General features: G+C 38.8%; 1 protein-coding gene across 1 annotated transcript in view; it reads right to left on the reverse strand.

Annotated features, from left to right (window-relative positions):
• Nucleotides 1-19,672, reverse strand: part of ASB4 (ankyrin repeat and SOCS box containing 4) — a 68,977-nt gene extending 49,305 nt beyond the window's left edge. Inside the window, exons 1-2 of the mRNA XM_004386136.1 lie at nucleotides 19,486-19,672; nucleotides 4,353-4,652 (exon numbers count right to left, since the gene is read on the reverse strand). Of these exons, the coding sequence (XP_004386193.1) occupies nucleotides 4,353-4,652; nucleotides 19,486-19,672 (487 nt within the window). The remainder of the gene's footprint in view (nucleotides 1-4,352; nucleotides 4,653-19,485) is intronic.
• Between the last annotated feature and the right edge of the window lie 2,992 nt (nucleotides 19,673-22,664).

The following is a 22,664-nucleotide window of genomic DNA, read 5'->3' on the forward strand; positions in this document are numbered from 1 at the left end:
CCCTGACAGGGAACACAACAGAGAGTCCAGGATGGAGCAGGAGAAAGGTGGGGTGCAGAACTCAACTTCTAGTAAGAAGATCAGACTCAGTGGTCTGACTGAGACTGGAGGAACCCCGGAAAGCATGGCCCCTGGATTCTCTATCAGCCCAGAACTAAATTTCTGAGGCCAACTCTTCAGAGAGGGATTGGTCTGGACTGTGGGACATAAAGTGATACTCATGAGGAGTGTGCCTCTTAGCTCAAGTAGATGAAAGAGACTAAACAGGCAGCTTCTGTCCAGAGGTGAGATGGGAAGGCAGAGAGGGTTAAGAGCTGGTTGAATGGACATGGGGAATCAGGAGTGGAAAGGAGGAGTGTGCTGTCACAGTACGGGGAGAGCAATTAGAGTCACATAAAAATGTGTGTGTAAATATTTGTATGGGAAAAAATTAATTTTTTAAAAAAGAAATAAAAGGTTACACTTGCTTAAAAAAAAAAAAGTGCTGGAATGTGTCTTAAAAAAAAAAACCTTTTTTTATTTCAACCCACCTGTTAAAAATGAGGACATGTCCCAAAGTCTCTGGATTTTATCCTGTCTCAATTTCTCAATTGTCTTTCTGTGAATCATTTCCTTCAGCATACGAACATTTCCTTTTATCTCTAGCCATAAATAAAATTCTTCTGTGACCACCCCAGTCACCTCTAGCAATCACGATACTCTTATGCTCACTTTTGCAGCCAAACTTCTTTTAACAATTGCCTACATATGTCATCTCTAATTTGTAACCTTTCACTCACACCTTAGGAGTCCCTGTTCTAATTTTGCTTCTACACCAATCATTTCACAAAAAAACTTTTTTTGCCAATGATGACCCTGTCACTTAATGTAATTAACATCTAATTAAACCTCTCTGTAGCTATCAGTGGAAACCCTGGCAGTGTAGTAGTTAAGAACTACAGCTGCTAACCAAAGGTCAGCCGTTCAAATCCACCGGATGCTCTTTGGAAATCCTATGGGGCAGTTCTATTCTGTCCCATAAGGTTGCTATGAGTTGGAATCAACTCGACAGTAGCAGGTTTGGTTTGGTTTTTTGGTAGCTGTCAATACAGTTGACCACTCTCTCCTTCTTGAACCTGCCTTTTTCTTAGTCCCTGTGATACCAAAAATGCTCTTGGGTTTTCTCCAACTTTTCTTATCATCCATCTCAGTCACCTTTACTGGCTCCTCCTCAGCCTTCAAACATTTAAATGTTGGAATTTATCAGGTAGTAGGCCTAGGTTTTCTTTTCTCTCACTACACTCTTTCTTTAAATGATTTCCTTGATTTGCTTAGTTTCAAATATAATCTATAGGCCAATGATTCCTAGACTTCTAGCTTTAGTTCAGCGCTTCCTTCTGAAAAAAAAAAAAAAATTATATAACAAGTGCTTACTTAACTTATCCACTTTGATGTCTCAAAGAGATCTCAAACTTTTCTTGCTTAAAACTGATCTAGGAAGACTCACACTGACTGATTTCAAGACTTACTATAAAGCTGCAACCATCAAGTCAGTGGAGTATCAGCAAAAACATAGATATACAGACCAACGGAACAGGATAGAGTACAGAAACAAACCCATACATATATGGCCAACTGATTTTTGACAAAGATACCAAGGCAATTCAATGGTGGAAGAATAGTCTTTTCAACAAATGGTATTGAGACAATTGAGCACCCAGATACAAAAACAAGCAGAAAAGGATGAACTTTGACCAACACCTCACACCGTAGGCAAAAATTAACCTGACATGAACCACAGACCTAAAAGTAAAACCTAAAATTATAAAACTCCTAGGAGAAAATATATGTTACCTGAGGTAGTCAAAGATTTCTTAGATAGGGCACAAAAAGCACAAACCATATGAGAGAAACATTGATAAGCTGAATTTATCAAAATTAAATACTTCTGCTCTTTGAAAGACACTGTCAGAAAAAATAAAAAGAAAAGCCAAAGAATAAAGAAAAATATTTGCAAACCATGTATATGATAAAGGGCTGGTATATAGAATATATAAAGAACCCTCACATATCAATAATAGGGGGGAAAAAACAACTTTTTAAAAACAAGCAAAAGATATGAACAGACACTTGCCCCAAATAGATACATGGCTGGCAAATAAATACACAAAAACATGCTCAACATCCTTAGATGTTAGGGAAATTCGAGTTAAAACCATGATGAGATACCATTATATACTTACTAAAATGGCTAAAATATATATATATTTTTTAAAAACCCAACATTACTTAGTTCTGGCAAGAATGAGGAGAACTGGAACTCTCACACATTGTTGGTGGCAATGCAAAATGGCATAACCACTTTGAAAAACAGGTTTGGTATTTTCTTATAAATTTACCATACAACCCAACCATCCCACTACTAGGTATTTACCAAAAAGAAATTAAAATTACGTCCACACAAGAACCTGCATGTGAGTGTTTATATCAACTTTTTTTCATAATCACCAAAAACTAGAAACAACTCAATATTCCTCTACTGTTGTTGTTGTTAGGTGCTGTCGAGTCGGTTCTGACTCATAGCGACCCTATAGGACAGAGTAGAACTGCCCCACAGGGTTTCCAAGGAGTGACTGGTGAATTCAAACTGCTGATATCTTTGGTTACCAGCATCTCCTGGAGAATGCAAAGCCGTGTTACATTTACACAAAGGAATATTACTCCGCGATAAAAAGGTCTGACTTACTGACACATGCAACAACCTGGATGAATCTCAAAAGCATCATGCTAAGTGAGAGAAAGCAGACTCAAATGGCTATAGGCTATATAGTGTATAATTTAATTTGTATGACATTCCGAAAAAAGGACAGAAAACACATCAGTGGTTGTTAAGGGGCTAGGAGTGGCGGGAGGGGATTAACTACAAACAGCATCAGGGATCTTTTTGAGGGGATGGTGACGAGAGGTTCAAGACTCTATCTTTGTCAAAAATAGGGAATTTCACTGTACGTACATTATACCTCAATAAACCTGACTTTAAAAAACTGATTTAGTGATCTTTCCCACATACATGCTTTTTCTTCAAGTCCCCCCATTTTAATAAATGACATCACTATTCACCCATTTTAAAAAGCCAGAAACTTGGCAGTGATTCTTGAAACTTCTTTCTCCTTCACTCTGCCACCTACATCTAATTCAGCTCCAAACCAAAAAAAAAAAAAACAACTCATAGCAACCGTATAGGACGGAGTAGAACTGCCCCGTACGGTTTTTCCGAGGCTGTAAATCTTCTTTACAGAAGCAGACTGTCACGTCTTTCTCCTGCAGAGTGGCTGGTAAGTTCAAACCGCTGCCTTTCCGTTAGCAGCCGAGCACTTTAACCATTTTGCCACCAGGTCTCCATACCTGACACGCAGTATATGCCAAATAAATATTTGCTGAATAAATTAGTAAATCAACCAGTTCTTACAATTTAGAAAGAAAAGATTCCAATATGATTATCATGGAATGACTTGTGCCAACAAAACAAAAAATATGTATTTACGTATACAATATATGTTTATATATTATACATGAGTAATATAATTCATATAAAATATATTGAAATGTATTATAATAATGTACTTGTATAAATAATAAAACATACATCAGTTACCAGTTGTTGTCAAGTCAACTCCATGGCAACCTCATGTGTGACAGAATAGAACTGTGCTTCAATAACTGATCTACTAAAGCAGATCACCAAGCCTTTCTTCCAAGGCAGCTCTGGGTGGACTCGAACCTGCAACCTTTCAGTCAGCAGCCAAGCACATTAACCATTTATACCACCCAGCGACTCCAAAACATATATATATATATATGTGTGTGTGTGTGTTTATATGCATAATATATATGTGTGTGTGTGTGTGTATACACACAGTGGTGGAATATATATATTATATATTATATGTACATGTATATGTAATATATATATAGACGAAACCAAACTCATTGCCATTGAGTGGATCCCACTCGACGGCAGTGGTAAAATATGTATATATAATATATACATAAACCAAATCAAACTCGTTGCCATTGAGTGGATTCCGACTTATAGCAACCCTGTAGGACAGAGTACTACTGCCCCATAGGGTTCTCAAGGAGTGCCTGGTGGATTCCAACTGCTGACCTTTTGGATAGCAGTCATAGCTCTTAACCACTACAGCACCAGGGTTTCCATATATATATTTTTTTTTTTTTTAGGGCCCCCTGAGCTAGCTTCCATGCCTGAAGAAAACTGCTACATTGCCTGAGATAAGTAAATGGAGATCATCAAGTTTCAAAACCATGAGTATGCAAGTAGATGACAATGTCAACCACCCAAAAAGGCTTACCTCTCCAAACTAATTGCTTGGCACAGAGAATGGAGCTTGGAGTTGTACAGAAGTGCAAAGCCGTGTGCCCACTTAAGGAGTAGCAATTGAGCTTTGCTCCATGATCACAGAGGATCTTAACACAATCCACATTGGCCACTTCACAAGCTACATGGAGAGGGGTTTTCCCGTTGGGTCTACAGTTGATTGTAGCATTGTGGTCCAGTAGCACCAGAAGACATTCCAGGTGTCCAAATAAGACAGAAAGATGCAGGCCCGTGGCCCAGGAAGACTTCAATTTATAACTAGGCAACCAATAACCTGAAAAAGAAAACAAAATTAAACTTCTTGGTCTAGGATTTCTCCCTGTTGGGTGAGAATTTTTACAAAGTATTTTACTTTAGTCACATTTATAAAATTGGGGGAAAATGATTCAGAGGTTGTAAACTAGTGGCTAATGGGCCTGCAAATCTTTTGCTTGGTAACATACTTGGATGTACTTAAGTGGGACAAGTTTTCTATAGTTCTCATTGTCTCTACTATTCATTGTTATGTTGTTAGGTGCTGTTGAGCCAGTTTTGACTCAGAATGAAACATTGCCCAGTCTTGCACCATCTTCACAACAGTAGATGTATTTGAGCCCATTGTTGCAACCATTGTGTCAATCCACCTCATTGAGGGTCTTCCTCTCTTTCGCTGACCTTTTACGGTACGAAGCATATGTCCTTCTCCAGGGATTGATCCCTCCTGATAACATGTCCAAAGTAAGTGAGACAAAGTCTTGCCATCCTCACTTCTAAGGAGCATTCTGGCTGTACTTTTTTCCAAGACAGATTTGTTTATTCTTCTGGTAGTTCATGGTATAGTCAATATTCTTCGCCAACACCATAATTCAAATGCATCAATTCTTCTTCGGTCTTCCTTATTCACTGACCAGCTTTCACATGCATATGAGGCAGCTGAAAATAACATGGCTTGGGTTAGGTACACCTTAGTCCTCAAAGTGACATCTTTGTTTATGAACACTTTAAAGAGGTCTTTTACAGCAGATTTGCCCAATGCAATGCGTTTGATTTCTTGACTGCTGTTTCCATGAGTATTCATTGTAGGTCCAAGTAAAATGAAATCCTTGACAACTTCAATATTTTCTCCGTTTATCGTGATGCTGCTTATTGGTCCAGTTGTGAGGATTTTTGTTTTCTTTATGTTGAGGTGTAATCCATACTGAAGGCTGTAGTTTTTGATCTTTATCAGTAAGTGCTTCAAGTCCTCTTCACTTTCAGCAAGCCTATTCTTTAGGTTCATTTATTTACTTTACCTGCCTCGATTTCACAGACAATCATTTATGTGATTGTATTTTCATGCTGAGTTACATGAGACTCTTCAGGAATATTTTTTTTCACTACCAAACATTGAGAGCTTGTCTTATATGATTTCCAAGCTGTTAGTTACAAGCTTGTAGTTTTTATTCCATTGTAGTTCCTTCTCCCTATTGTTGTTGTCAATCTAAGATGTGAATGTGTTTAATGTCTAAAACAAAATTTGTCCATCTAAGATTTTATTTACCTGCCTGTTGGTTTACACAGTACCTCTTTTCAAAAAAATAATTTAAGGCAACTCACGAATTTCAGACAATAGAAGGTTTTTTGTTGTTGCTGTTGTTTTGTTTGTTTTAATGATCTAGAAAATGAGGGCAAAGAAAAATAAGAAGAGACCACGGTAAGATAGCTCCACAAAATATAAATCATGTCTTATACACTAGAACTGGATTTCAATTTTGCCTTTGAATTTTCAAGCAGCTGACATAAACAGAAAAACATGACGTGTTGCATACTTAGCTATAACCACATATACCTCGCACCTTAGAAGTGAGGATGGTGAGACGTCGTCTCACATACGTTGAACATGTTATAAGGAGGGATCAGTCATTGGAGAAGGACATCATGCTTGGTAAAGGAGAGGGTCAGAGAAAAAGAGGAAGACCCTCAATGAGAAGGAGTGATACAGTGGCTACAACAATGGACTCAAGCATAACAACGATCATGAGGATGGCACAGGACCAAGCTGTGTTTCGTTCTGTCATACATACGGTCACTCTGAGTTGGAAACGACTAGACGGCACCTAACAACAACAGCAATAACATATACCCACAAGCTAAACACAAATTAATTGGTCACGAGAAGCATAGCTGTTCTTAAAACTGAGATCTTAGATAAATTTTCCCATTAGTTGTTGGAAATGTTCATGACCTTTCTCTCTCTCCCTCACCTTTTTCCTTTCTCCCTCTGACGTCTGACTTCTATATACTGAGCTAGATCTTTTTTTAACAAGTCTCCAACGATTGCTGTATTTGACAAGCTATAACAGTGGTAATTTTATAAACCTTCTTCCAGTGCCAATATCTATACCCATGGAACCTAAGCTCACTATATTAGCAGGAAGGAAAAATAAGTACAGAAAGGTGGAATATTTATGGCAAGATGAAGATGTAGCAATAGGTCAAGAGTCAAGAAGAGACTCTAGCGTTGAAACAACAAAGTAAATTTTAACATGGGTAAGTCACAAGTTTGGTTTTAGTTATAAAAATTCTGTTATAGCAGTACAAGGTAAGGAGAATATGGTTTAGTGGTAATTTATTTGAGAAAAGACCTAACAATTTAAGTTGATGATAATCTCAAAATGAGCCAACAGTGGGGTACCAAAATGCTAATACAGTCTTAAGCTACATTTTAAAAAGTGCAATACCCAGAACAAGAGAAGTAAAATTGTATTCTTCACTGATTAGATGAGGGCAGAATAAATCTAAAATATTGTGATTACTTCTGGGGACCATCTTTTATAAAAAATGCTGAGCACCTGAAGGGCACTCTGAGGATAATGACCACATTGAAAATGGGCCTAGTGATCCGGTCAAGTATTAAAATTCTCTTGCTTGAGTGGAAAACACTACATACGTGCCACTATTATACCCCTCATGGTCCTCATGTACTCATTTATTCTGATCTTGATCTGAGAAGGGGGAAAATAGTATCTGAGGGGCTGAGCTCAGGTTCCAGACTACCCATGTTCATAGTTTGACTCTGATTTTCCTAGCTATGTGCCCTGAGCAAGCTGGTTGACCACTCTGTGTCTTAATTGCCCTATCTGTACAATGGGGGTATGAAAGTACTTACTTCTTAGGGTCGTTGGGTTGATAAAATGAGCCAGTATGTGGAAAGTGCTTAGGATAGTACCTAGCACATAGTAAGCACTCAGTAAGTGTGTCCTTTAGGAAAAGACATAGGACCCACTCAAGATATGGGAAGGAAGCTGAAAGTGCTATCTCCTTGCTCCACCCATCCAAGTGTACTTTCTTAAAAGGCCCTTCCTGGGTTCAGAAGGAAGCTTTGTCCTATACTGCTCACAGGAGTGTAAATTTATACAACTTCTAATTCGCCAATAGTTATCACAACTCACCACCACTAGTCTGTCAGTTTGTCATACTGTAGTGGCTTGTGTGGCTGTGATGCTGGAAGCTATGCCAATGGTATTTCAAATACTAGCAGGGTCACCCATGGTGGACAGATTTCAGGAGAGCGTCCAAACTAAGACAGACTGGGAAGAAGGACCTGGCAATCTACTTCTCAAAAAATTGGCCAGTGAAAACCTTACAGACAGCAGGGGAATACTGTCTGGTATAGTGCCAGAAGATGAGCCCCTCAGGTTGGAAGGCACTCAAAATACGACTAGGGTAGAGCTGCCTCCTCAAAGTAGAGTCGACCTTGATGATGTGGATGAAGCAAAGCTTTCAGGACCTTCATTTGCTGATGTGGCAAGACTTAAAATGAGAAGAAACAGCTGCAAACATCCATTAGTAATCAGAACTTGGAAAGTATGAAGTATGAATCTAGGAAAACTAGAAGTCATCACAAATGAAATGGAATGCATGGCAATTGATATCCTCGGAATTAGTGAGCTGAAATGGACTGGTACTGCCCTTTTTGAATCAGACAGTCATATGGTCTACTATGCTGGGAATGACGAATTGAAGAGCAATGGTGTCACATTCATTGTCAAAAAGAATATTTCAAGGAGTATCCTGAAGTACAACGCTGTCAGTGATAGAATAATATCCATACACCTACGAGGAAGACCAGTTAATACGACTATTATTTAAATTTATGCACCAGCCACTAATGCCAAAGACGAAGAAATTGAAGATTTTTACCAACTTCTGCAGTCTGAAATTGGTCAAACATGCAATCAAGATACATTGATAATTACTGGTGATTGGAATGTGAAAGTTGGAAACAAAGAAGAATTGGTAGTTGGAAAACATGGCCTTGGTGATAGAAATGACACCTGAGATCGCATGATAGAATTTTGCAAGACCAATGAGTTATTCACTGCAAATACCTTTTTTCAGCAACATAACCAGCGACTATACACACGGACCTCGGGAAATGGAATACACAGGAATTAAATCGACTACATCTGTGGAAAGAGACAATGGAGAAATTCTACATTATCAGTCAGAACAAGGTCAGAGGCCGACTATGGAACAGACCATCAATTACTCACATACAAGTTCAAGTTGAAGCTGAAGAAAATTAAAACAAGTCCCCAAGAGCCAAAGTATGACCTTGAGTATACCCTACCTGAATTTAGAGACCATCTCAAGAATAGATATAACTCAGTGAACACTAATGACCGAAGACCAGACAAGTTGTGGGATGACATCAAGGACATCAAACACGAAGAAAGCAAAACGTCATTAAAAAGACAGAAAAGAAAGAAAAGACCAAAATGGATGTCAGAAGAGACTCTGAAACTTTCTCTTGAACATAGAGTAGCTAAAGTGTAAGGAAGAAATGATGGAGTAAAGAGCTGAACAGAATTTTTCAAAGCGCGGCATAAGAAGACAAAGTAAAGTATTACAATGAAATGTGCAAAAACCTAAAGTTAGAAAACCCAAAGGGAAGAATACAGTCAGAATTTCTCAAGCTGAAAGAACTGAAGAAAAAATTCAAGCCTCAAGTTGTAATATTGAAAGATTCTATGGGCAAAAAATCGAATGATGCAGGAAGCATCAAAAGAAGATGGAAGGGATACACATTCACTGTACCAAAAAAAATTGGTCGACACTCAACCATTTCAGGAGGTAGCATATGATCAAGGACCTATGGTACTGAAGGAAGAAATCCAAGGACCACTGAAAGCACTGTCGAAAAACAAGTCTCCAGGAATTGACAGAATACCAATGGAAATGTTTCAACAAATGGATGCAATGCTGGAAGTGCTTGCTCTTCTATGCCAAGAAATTTGGAAAATAAGTTACCTGGCCAACCAGCTGGAAGAGATCCATATTCGTGCTCATTGCAAAGAAAGGTGATCCAATAGAATGAGGAAATTATCGAACAATATCATTAATATCACATGCAACTAAAATTATGCTGAAGATAATTTAAAAACAGTTGCAGCAGTACATCAACAGGGAACTGCCAGAAATTCAAGCCAGATTCAGAAGAGGACATGGAACAAGAGGTATCACTGCTGATGTCAGATGGATCTTGGCTGAAAGCGGAGAATACCAGAAAGATGCTTACCTGTGTGTCTTAGTTATCCAGTGCTGCTATAAACAGAAATACCACAAGTGTATGGCTATGGATGGCTTTAACAAAGAGAAAGCTACTCTCTCACAGTCTAGGAGGCTAGAAGTCCAAACTGAGGGCATCAGCTCCAGGGGAAGTCTTTCTTTCTCTGTCGGCTTTGGGGGAAGGTCCTTGTCATCAATCTTCCTCTGCTCTAGGAGCTTCTCAGCACAGGGGCTCTGGTTCCAAAGGACATGCACTCCTGACTACTTTCTTGGTAGTATGAGGTCCCCATGTCTCTCTGCTTGCTTCTCTCTTTTATATCTCAAAAAAGATTGGTTTAAAGCACAACCTGATCCTGTAGATTGAGTCCTGCCTCATTAACATGACTGCTGCTAATCCCACTTCATTAACATCTTAGAGGGAGGATTTACAACACATAGGTAAATCGTATCAGATGACAAAATGGACAATCACACAATACTGGGAATTATGGACTAGCCAAGTTGACACACTTTTTGGGGGGACACAGTTCAATCCATCACACTGTGTTTTACTGACTATTCAAAGACATTTGACTGGTGGATCATAAGAAATTATGGTTAACACTGGGAAGAATAGGAATTCCAGAACACTTAATTGTGCTCATGAGGAAACTGTACATAGAAAAAGAGGCAATTGCTTGAAAAGAACAAACGGACACTGCATGGTTTAAAATCAGGAAAGATGTGTGTCAGGGTTGTAGCCTTTCACCATACTTATTCAATCTGTGTGCTGAGCAAATAAACTGAGAAGCTGGACTATATGAAGAAGAACATGGCATCAGGATTGGAGGAAGACTCATTAACAACCTTCAATATGCAGATGACACAACCTTGCTTGCTGAAAGTGAAGAGGGCTTGCAGCACTTACTGATGAAGATCAAAGACCACAACCTGCAGTATGGATTACACCCAATGTAAAGAAAACAAACATCCTCACAACTGGACCAATAAACAACATCATGATAAATGGAGAAAATATTGAAGTTGTCAAGGATTTCATTTTACTTGGATCTACAATCAATGCCCATGGAAGCAGCAGTCAAGAAATCAAATGATGTATTGCATTGGATAAATCTGCTTCAAAAGACCTCTTCAGTGTGTAAGAAAAGCAAAGATGTCACCTTGAGAACTAAGGTGCCCCTGACCCAGGCCATGATATATTCATTCGTTTCATATGCATGCGAAAGCTGGACAATGAGTAAGGAAGATCTAAGTAAAATTGATGCATTTGCATTATGATGTTTGTGAAGAATATTGAATATACCATGGACTGCCAGAAGAATGAACAAATCTGCTTGAAAGAAGTACAGTCAGAATGCTCCTTAGAAGCGAGGATACCGAGACTTCATCTTGCTTGCTTTGGACAGGTTATCAGGAAGGACTAGTTCCTGGAGAAGGACATCATGCTTGGTAAAGTAGAAGCTCAGTGAAAAAGAGGAAGACCCTCAGGGAGATGGGTTGACAAAGTGGCTGCAAAATTGGGCTCAAACATAGCAATGATTTTGAGGATGGAGCAGGACCTTGTAGTGTTTCATTCTGTTGTACATAGGTCGCTATGAGTTGAAGCCAACTCAATGGCACCTAACAATAACAACCACAGCTCAGAATGTGTATACTCTTTGACCCAACAATTCTACTCCTGGGTCTTCATCCTACAGGTATAATCACTCATGAGTGAAATGCCCTATCAGGGCCACTGTATTGCACAGCTCTAGGGACACCATTTGTATTGTGCTCTTTGTGAATGGTGCTCCCTGGAATTATGAACTCTGGCAACCTCCAGGAAGACCTGGGAGGCTGGGGGGACAAGGACAGAAATGTACTTGTCCCTGAATACTCCCTTTGTAACTTCTAAATTTAGCATCTTGCTTGCATAACTATTCATAAAAATAAGTAAAATTAAAATAAACTATTATCCCCATGTCCAGAGGAAAATAATTTTTTTTTAAGAGGCCATTCATAGGGTCATACACAATGCTGATTAGTTCCCCAGGAATGAATGAACCCAGCCTAAAGTTTGTGTTTCTGCAGTCCACCCTCCACCCTCTCTCTACACACACCCACATCCCCACACCCACACCCACGCACCCCCCCCCCCAAACACACACACAATCCCTTTTTCATCCCCATTCAGAATTCTAGGGCCATCTTGTTTTCTCTTCCTCCTACCTCTCATCTCTTGGAAAAGAAACTCAAAGTTAATTCACAATAAGGTTGAATGGACTGAGGATTGTTTTAAGTGTGATCCCTCTCAGGATTATTTGAATTTATACAGAAATATGTATTTAATAGAATTAAGTTGTAAGACATGAATTTGAAATTCTAGACCCTGAAAAGGAAGATATTTGGTGATATCAACTTTCCCTGGCACATCTAAAATTGTATTACAGGCAGCCTGGGCTGAAGACTGTCAACCTCATGCCTCTAAGGGGGGTGTGTGCATGTGTATCTGTGTGTTCGTGTGTATGTGTAGATAGCTATACACATATTACATGCGTATATATCTATTTCTCCATTTCTATTTAGTTTTATACATTGAATCTGTGTTGTATTCCAAGCAGAGTTTTTAAGCTATATGGTATGCAACCTGCCTTTAATACTGATTGAATCACGTTAATACAAATCCTTAATCAGTTCTTTTAGTTCTCAAATTTCCTCAACAGGCAATTCGCAAAGACAATCTTTTCTCTCTGCCTCGCAAAGAAGCTGATTCCAGATCTAAAACTCAGGATGTGTTTTGCCTGCCGATTAGCAGCACAGATTAGGCAGCTCTATGCAGCAATTGCTTAGAAACTCACGCCTGCTTCTGCAATGGAAAGAAAAATGATCTCAGAAAGGAAGCAGCAGACAGCTGATTAAGAAAACACCATTCTGATGTAAAATCAAAGAAACACAGAGAATGTTAGTGCTGGAAGGAAGATTATCCAGTCGAAGCCTTTCATTTTCCAGATGAGAAAACTGCCACTTTCTCAGCCTGCTAGAGCCATAAGTCGCCTGCCTCAGTCCAAGCTAATGGACTCAGGATGTCTGCAATGCAGGGTTTCCATCTGTCTTTGTCTTTGTGGAAGCAGAATAGGTTTAGCTCCAAGGCTGCTTCACAAATCACAAGAAAGGGAAGAATATCCTGAATCCATCTATAATATGTCACGTCTCTGATATGGAAATGCACTTGCTCGTTGATTTTTTTTCTTCCTCCCAAATTCCCAATAGCACCCAGAGAATGTATCCTACCCATTTATTATGTGAAGCAGTCATCCTTGGCTTCTCAGTCAATTTCATCTGCATCTCCTACAGTCATCAACTGGTAAATCAGGCTTCCAGCCCACCCACCGGCTGCTGGAATCCAGCTGACCCCCAGAATGGAAGTGGGCCTGCAACTCACCTCTCCTAGATGGAAATGTGTGCAGGTGGGTGGCAACAGGATGCCCTAGCTGCTGCCTCTGGGGAAGGAAAACGAAGAAATAGGAATAGGACAGATCGTAGGATGTGGATCAGGATATGCCGAAGTGTATCTTAAAGCTGTTTTACAGAACTTTGGGGACGAGGAGGAGGAGTCCTTGAGTGGTACAAATGGTCAAGTGCTCAGCTACTAACTGAAAGGTGGTTTGGACTCACTCAGAGGTGTCTCAGAAGAAAGGTCTGGTAGTCTACTTCCCAAAGGGCACAGCCATGAAAACCCTGTGGAGCATAGTTCTACTCTGCAACACATGGGGTGGCCGTGAATCAATTTGATGGCAACTTTTTGTTTGTTTGGGAGTGGTCAACTTGTTTTTTTGGTTTTAGGGATGGGGAGAGTTCTGGAAAATTCAGCCCGGAACATAACAGGAAAGCCTGCCACTTTGAGCTGAGTACTGGCAGCCCCATAGCAACGTGGCCACCCATGTACAATCACACACCTTAAAATGAGGCTGCAGCCACAACCCCCAAGTGTACCTAGTATGGAAACGAGGAGCAGAGTCCTTTCCACCACACCTACCCTCACTGAGGACCAAACCAGAGGTAAAGCCGTCTTCAAAACCACAGATTATAACATACTGGTGTAGATGCTGATATGTCAAGAGTTCAGAATATGTCTGCCCAGACATAGCCATCAACAGTCACAGCATAATAGAAACGCAGTTGACCTATAAGGCAGATTCACTTTTTACACTCTCCCTCATTGCCTCAGCAGAATCGTCCTGGGGCTTCGGAAGCTACAATGTGATTGATTTTTAGTATTTGTTTTTCAAAGGGCCTCCCTCTGCTCACCTCTGCAGATGCCAGGCTGCCCTTTTGCTGTGTGCTCAGACGGCACAAAGGACGGGTGGGGCAGAGCCCGGGAACAAAGCCCTCCAGCAAGTGCCAGAGCCGCTACCTCCTCTAACGTAAACCACTTGCGATCTCTATCCCGGTCTGCAGTCTGTCTGCTATGGTAGCTCCCTGCAAAACAGCTCTGCTTGAGCAAGGGGCTTAACTGAGAAGGGAGGCAAATACAGAGAAAAAAAAAAAGAGAAAGGAGGCAAATACAGATTCTTTCTCCTTTGCAAACATCCCCAGGGCTCTCTCAAACATAGGTCATGCCCGTGTGGATTTATACTTTCAGTTACCCTTTATCTTTCTAAGGTCCCTGGGTGGCAGCAAACAGTTTGCATTGGACTACTAACCTAAAGGTTGGCTGTTTGAACCCACTCAGTGGCTCTGCAGAAGAAATAACTGGCGATCTTCTTCCTAAAGATGGCAGCCAAGAAAATCCTACAGAGCAGTTCTTCTCTGTAACACATGGGGTCACCATGAGTTGGAATTCCCTGACAACAAGTCTGGCTGTTGTTGTTTTGGTTGGTTGGTTGGTTCTTGGTTTTACCTTCTGCGTGCGGACTGTGATGTGGAAATGCTCTCTGTGTACATAATTTCACCTTCATAACATCATAAGTGGTCAGCATGCAGGGGGCTTGGAGAGGATCTTGCCAAAGCCTTTATTTTACAAATGAGAATAATTAGTCTCCTAGAGGTTAAGTATCATAAAGTGCCCTTGTTCATACGAGTACTGACACGTCAATACAAACTCTGGTCCCCCCAGGATCTTTAAATAGCCATCTATGATCTGAAGTCTGGAAACAGTTCACCTCCAAACTAACATCGTTTGTAGTTGAAAGTTGTAAAAGAATTTTAGAAGTTTTACCCCTACAAAAATAAAGCAGACTAATTGAGTGCGCTTTTTTTTTTTTTTTTTAATTTACATCTGGAACCAAGGAGATACGCCTGAGTAGCTGAGTAGAAACCCCCCCAACTGAGGAAGCATGGTAAGGGGCGAGGTGATTTGGTCCTCTTTCGGAAGAGGAGATTGGTTCTGCTCCAGCTTTTCGACCGGATGTGCACATCTCCGGTAAACCTGAGCTAAGCCCGGCTCTGCAGCAGTTATCAGCTACAACGTTATCTGAGTTAAAAGAACCCTCACACGAGAAGCCGATGTTATTACAGCTAAAGGTTACTAATGCTACTCGTGGCTGGATTAGTAGACGTTTGCTCTGCCTGTGTCCATGTATTTACACAGTCCTGTTGGATTATAGACTGAAGCCCAATTCTTGGCTATTTTTTAATACCTAATATTTTCAGGATAACTCTCAGAGATCCCCCAGTGAGTTAAAAACAAGCAAGCTTGAAGTCTAAAGTTTAAAAGAAGAAAATCTGAACATCTCAGAAAGGAAAAAAGAGGCCAAAGATGGTAATAGGAAAGCAGGAAAGTAAAGTTCTGGCAAAGAGGAAACTTAGGTGATAAAGAGATTATTCATTAAGAGAGTGGGAATAAGAGCTTTCAAGATACTCGGACAGCAGCTCCTACTTAGTAAAGTAGGTACAGTACCTGCCAGAAGGTTTTCAAGTGAAATCATTCATTGGCTATTTTAATTAAAAATATGACTACCAGCCAAGGAACCTGTGGCTGTGGGCATAAACGGAGTACTTAAAATGCATCACACTGATTAATAAAAGGACTCTGATTAACCTTGCTGACTAGGGAATTTCATACCAAAGAGATAAGTATGATGTTCTGCCTGTATCATTAATGAGCCAAGGCTCATCCGTCTGAAGGAGAATCGAAATATATAGTTGGACAAACCTTTGAAAACATTCATGTTTCCAATATGGTGGTCACCAGTGAGAACCAATATGAATATTGAATTCACTTAGAGAGAGACCCAGCTTTCACTTTAAATACTGTGTGTTTGGCTCATAGTAAACCTTATGTCATTGACATTCCTTGACTATTCAACTACTTACTGCAGCACTCAGTTAATTTTTTTTTTTTTTACATTTATGTTTTCTTCACGTCATTCCAACATTGAAGTGATTGTCTAGTGGATGCAATTTTGCTTACTTGTTTTTGCTTTTCAGATTTATATCCCTGACTCCCCTGGAGGGGTCTCAAATGCCAACCAGCGTGTTTTTAATGTTTGCTTTACATGATTTTATCTGAAGATTTTATTCAGAACTTAAATTTGAAGAAATAAATTGAGATTTCTCCAACATTAGGAAACAGGCGCTGGGGAGAGGCAGGACCCACAGTTTGAACATGAGCTTTGCAGGCTGGCTTCTGAATCTATTCTCCCGCTGATGGGTAAGAGAAGCCACTCAGTGAGGTGAGGCCCAGTGCCACAGGAAAAAAAAACAAAACAAAACAGAAACGAGTTCCCAGCCTTCTTTGTAACCCAATAATTTAGTTCTACCTTCCTCACGAAATCCACATTTTATATTTGCTTATGAGGTCAACTTTTGATCATTAGTGTACCAATTAGATTGTGGATTTAGGGGAGCAGTATTTAGGTCCTAAATTGATTTCTTCACCAAAATAGTTCAGGATTACCTTTCCAAAACTCATAAAATGCATTTATACTGGCTTGTTGTTGCTAGGTGCCATCAAGTCGATTTCAACCCATAGTGACGCCATGGCTTAGATATACTATATTTAGGGGTAAAATTTGGTCACTTTTTGAAATTATATGAAAAACATTATGTCTAAAATAAAATTTTCATGGTTTTGAATTAATTGTTGTAACCATTCATAACTAGTGTTGATCTCCAGCAGGCCAGTCAAATGTTGGATATGGAATTATATTATTAATTACGCAAGCAAATTTAAAAGTAGTCGATATCTGTATGATATCTATTATAGGTTTTACATACTGTCCTGCTTGTTAAGCCAAAAATAAAACCTGAAAATTCCTGCATTTAAGAAGTAAACAAGCAATGTTCTGTTTCCTGATCTGGATGCTAGTTACAGAGGTTTGTTTACTTTGTGAAAAGTAATCAAGCTGCACACTTAGGATTTGTGCAGGTTTCTGTGTACAGCTTTTAAAAAGTGCATTAAAAAATTAAATAGTAGCGCATAGCAGTTCAACAGCATTCAATGTCTAAGAGGCCTGCTTTGATTTAATAAAGCCTCACAAAGTTTAATCCAAACACATACTTTTCAAGGCCACACAGATATAGGTGCCTGCCCTTAGAACTATTCAGAAAGGAACTAACTAACCTATTCGCCTGCTCGGCTCTACCCTGTTCACTGAGAATTCCTTTGTGACTCTTAAAAAATTCATATAATTGCTTAGGTCAGTTTTGTTTGGCTAGCCACTGGGATTCTATTTATCACTTCCATTCCTAACTGAAATAGTAAAAGGATTGATTGTTAGGCTGGAAGGCCTGTGAAAATTTTGAAGAAAGATGAAGCTTTAATCTGTAGTTTTAAGATTTTAGGCCAGATTCTTATTCATGTTCATGTTAAACAATGAGTATGTGTCTTTCTGCACACACACACACACACACATACACACACACGCAAATGATTTCCTGCATAAACCCTGAAGATGTGATCATAAATTCTATTATTTCTGTGCATACATCCACACAGCATGCTTAAGGAAGGAACTGTTCTTTTCCTTTTCCAGAGGGTGTAATTTTTGTCTCCCTAATTGAAAGCCACATCCCACAGTCCTAACACTATGAAAACACCCATTAGCGTGAATGAAAGTGTAGCTCTGTGAGGACCATAGGAGTCAGATCATATTGACAAGAAAACTTTTAAATGCATTGTCTTCTAATTCAGGGGCAAAGACACCATTGGAAGCAGGGGAAACCACCACCTGTTTCTGGAGAGCCTGCTCCTAAAACTTCCGTTCTTATAGTCTCAAAGCCTTCCCATGATCTGTTGAACTTGGCATGCTCAGGAGATGAGAAAATGCAGTCTTCACAACCCAGGGTCAAATAAATTACCCACTGACTTATACCTAAGTCATTTTACATTGGGCAAAAATATAAGTAAAAGATAAATCTTAAAAATATGTTTAGCATGCAGACATTCTTTCATTGAACAAAGTCAGTAGGATGAAAGTAATCTAGTTATTATATGGTATATACTTTTTCTTTTTAACAGAGTCCTCATCAACTATTAAAAAATAGACTCCTCCTTCATCTTTCAGACAAAATAGCAATGCAATTGATTATAAAGCTCTCAAGTAAATATAAACACAGAAACTGGCCTCGACTCTACTTTCAAAACTGGCAATCAGAGGCTATTAAGTGAATGCAGAAATATACACCATTAGCAATTGTATCTGAAAATTGATGGTGCTGATGATTTATATATGAACAGAAAATATTTTTGCATACGGGAAGTAATTACTATCTTTTTCTAAATGTTACACACAAGACCTTATCATTTGTTTAAACAGAAGTGATGTTAAACAGAGTGTTTGTGTGCAGTCCGCTCACCAGATGGCCTCCCTACTCAAGTTCCCCATTAACTAGCTGATTTGGGAAATCAGAATCAGGGCGCTTCTGATTTATTTCTGATTTGTTAAGCATGAGTCCCAGAAAAATCCCTTGATGAAAAGATTCTGTTCTAATTTTTGTTTTCCTTCATTCTTTAGAAGGTAGATATTTTGTTGTAAACATGTCTACAATTTTTGACCTATCAAAAAGTCAAGGAAACGAAAAGTTAAATTTTTTGGTTTTTCTGGGTTCAGCTTTTGCACCTGCACTGAAAATTCATTAAAATGATAAAGACCATCACGGTGCCTGTGGCATAGCCTCACTCATTCATTAACCCTCCAAATGGGGAAGAAAATCCTCTTTTTATCCAGGTGGACTTAGAGATGGTATATTGTTAAGTGGCTGTTAACAGAGAATTAGCAGCCTGTCCTCAAGCCAGCCACATTGTCTGGATTATGCCTCAACAACCTGTTTAGCCAAAATTTAGAGATGTTTTCTTTATTCTGTGTCATTATAGTCAGAAAGAAAAGTTAGAAATAGAGGATTACTAAATATGATTGTCCAGGATTTCAAATTCTAGGCACAGGAGTGGAGAAAGAAATGAAAAGAAAAATACATTTATCAGCCCATGATGCTGTCTATTTTAAAAAGAAAGGAAGGATTAAATTAGAAATATTTTCAAAATAAATACTGAAAGAAACAATACGAGCTACTGGTTTCGAGCGGGTGACTGACAGTGGGCATTTTAAACCAAAAATCCAGTTTTCTATCGATTTTACCATTACACCTATATTTTTTACCTTGTTTATAAGATGCCAAAATCATATTCTCATCTTCAACTTCAAATACTGTGTCCACATCTATTTGCCTTTGGATTAAAATGGCCTTCAATTTTCCGAAGTCATTTGACTTTAGAGCCTCGAGGAAATTTTTCTTAACTAACTTGGCGGCTGCAGATTTAGGGCTAGGGGCGCTGGTGCCGTCCATCCTTCCTCTCCCTCTCCCTCTCGAAGCTTTGTTGTGATTTCTCAGGAGAGCAGCACCAAGCAAACAGGCACATGCTGGAGAGTCCGCAAACTGTCGGCTAATTTTATCCCAAAGTTATGCTGATCCGTTCTATTTATATAGGGATCGTTTCAGACTTCAAAATATCCTTCTTGGCTGTCACTGCATTTTCAGGTCCTTTAAACTGGTTATATACTAACTGATCCATTCCGCGATAAAGAGTGTCAACATGAAGGAAAGCCTTGTGATACATTTCAGAGAAAGAAAAGTCACTATTAGTTCTGACACAATCGAAGTAATAATGTAAGAATTAAAAGCTCTTAATGCTTGTTTTTTTTTCTTAGTAAAAACATCTGGTTTCCAACTGGAGATTCAGTGTCTTGCTCTGATTAACCAATAGCCAAAAATGAAAATTTGTTACAGTTGCTGATACATGTGCTTCTGACAACCTATAATAATTTTGTGACATGAGCCTCCATAAACAAGCATGGTCATACATGTTTGAAAACAAACAGAATGTTTTCAACTGGCCCAGACTTTTAAAACTTCAATGTCGTGAAAGAAAGCTGGGGTGGGGAAGGGAGCAAGAGATTGTTTTAGGGGAAAAGAGACAAAACAGCCAAACGCAAAGTGAATGAACTTGATTGAATTCTGGATTAAGAAAACACCCACAGAGTTAAGACTATACTGGGACAATTGTGGAAGTTTGAATATGGACTAGGGATTTCTTGATATTATGGAATTATTGTTCATTTTTAAGGTACGATAAAGGTATTGAGATCATGTAGAAAAATATTTTTACTCAAGTGATGCATTAATGGGTAAATTGTCTAAAACTTCTTTTCCTATAATTTAGAAATACACTCAAACACACACACACTCTACACATAGATGTGTGAGTGTGTGTAAAGAATGAGAGACAGAAAAAGTAAATGAGCAAAAAGTTAAATATCAATGAATCTAATGAAGAACATATGGGTATTAATTTTAATTATTCTTTCTGTTTTTCTGTAAGTTTGAAAATGTTCAAAATAAAAAGTTGAAGGGAAAAATACACCCAATATCTTTTTTACTTATAAATCGTTAAAACTTAGAAACATGATAATAGCAAGTGTTGACTAGAATGCAAGGAAATAGCATTTTTATATATTGTTGGTGGGACTCCAAACTGGTGCAAATTTTCTGCAGAATGACTAGCAACACGAATCAAAATAAACTTATAATGATAGTATTATTTGATTCTTAGAATTTGCCTAAGGATGCAAACATGAATGTAAAGCACAACGTAAGTTTTTTAACTTATTTTATTGATGTAACATAATACTTGCTTATTATAAATACCATACTTATTCAATCTGTATGCTAAGCAAATAATCTGAGAAGCTGGCCTATATGAAGAAGAACGGGGCATCAGGATTGGAGGAAGACTCATTAACAACCTTCAATATGCAGATGACACAACCTTGCTTGCTGAAAGTGAAGAGGACTTGAAGCACTTACTGATGAAGATCAAATTACACATCAAGAGAAAGAAAACACAAATCCTCACAACTGGACCAATAAACAACGTCATGATAAATGGAGAAAAGATTGAAGTTGTCAAGGATTTTATTTTACTTGGATCATCAATCAACGCCCATGGAAGCAGCAGTCAAGAAATCAAAAGACACATTGCATTGGGCAAATCTGCTGCAAAAGACCTCTTTAAAGTGTTCAAAAGCAAAGATGTCACTTTGAGGACTGAGGTGTGCCTTACCCAAGCCATGGTATTTTTAGTCACCTCATATGCATGCAAAAGCTGGGCAATGAATAAGGAAGACCGAAGAAGAACTGATGCCTTTGAATTATGGTGTTGGTGAAGAATATTGAATATACCGTGGACTGCCAGAAGAAGGAACAAATCTGTCTTAGAAGAAGTACAGCCAGAATGCTCCTTAAAAGTGAGGGTGGTGAGACTGCATTTCACGTACTTTGGACATGTTATCAGGAGGGGCCAGTCCCTGCAGAAGGACATCCGGCTTGGTAAAGTAGAGGGTCAGCGAAAGAGAGGAAGATCCTTAAAGAGATGGATTGACACAGTGGGCTGCAACAACGGGCTCAAGCATAACAACAGTTGTGAGGATGGCGCAGAACAGGGCAGTGTTTCGTTCTGTTGTACATAGGGTCGCTATGAGTCGGAGCCAACTCGACAGCATCTAACAACAACATAAGTAAAAGTGATGAATCATAAATTTATAGCTTGTCAAATTTTCATAAAGTAAGCACACCTTGTAACCAACACCCAGGTCAAATGACAGAATATTTCAAGCACCCAAAATCCCCTTCATGCCCCCTTCCAATCTTTATCCCCATCTGCCTCCCAATAACAACCGTTATCTTGACATCTAATAGATTAACTTTGTTTGTTTTCAATTTTTAATATAAAATTTTTTATGTTTTTAATATTTCTTACAGTGTTAAATTATAAAATATTTTTTAAATAACAAAAACAAAAACCCACAAGCATACTTCAGAACACCTTTCCCCAACGAAGGACTAATTCCTCAACCGCCTCTTCTGTGACACATGAGCCCTTGGCTGGATGACTAGACCAAGTCAGGCAGCTTTTGAATGAAAGAAGAGAGAGACATTCATACGGACGATCAAGATTTAAGTCTTTAAGAAGATAAAATTTAAAGCTTAAAAATGTGTAAAATATTTATCCTGAAAAAAAAGGATGGATAAATGTGTAAAAATGCATATGTTGAAGATTACATTGTTAACAACAGTAAAAATTTAGAAGCAGTTAAGTGGCCATCAGTAGAAAACTGGATAAATAAATTACGGCATAGTTATGTGATGGAATAACCTTCAGTCATTCTGATTATATTGACATGAAAGAAATACCTCTGCTATGTTAATAAGTGAGATAAACAGGTCATAAAATAGTATGTATCGTATGAACATCGTTTTTAAATGTCAGGATTGACTCCAT

Source organism: Trichechus manatus, unplaced genomic scaffold (assembly GCF_000243295.1).
Source record: "Trichechus manatus latirostris isolate Lorelei unplaced genomic scaffold, TriManLat1.0 scaffold00156, whole genome shotgun sequence".
NCBI classification, from domain to species: Eukaryota; Metazoa; Chordata; class Mammalia; order Sirenia; family Trichechidae; genus Trichechus; species Trichechus manatus.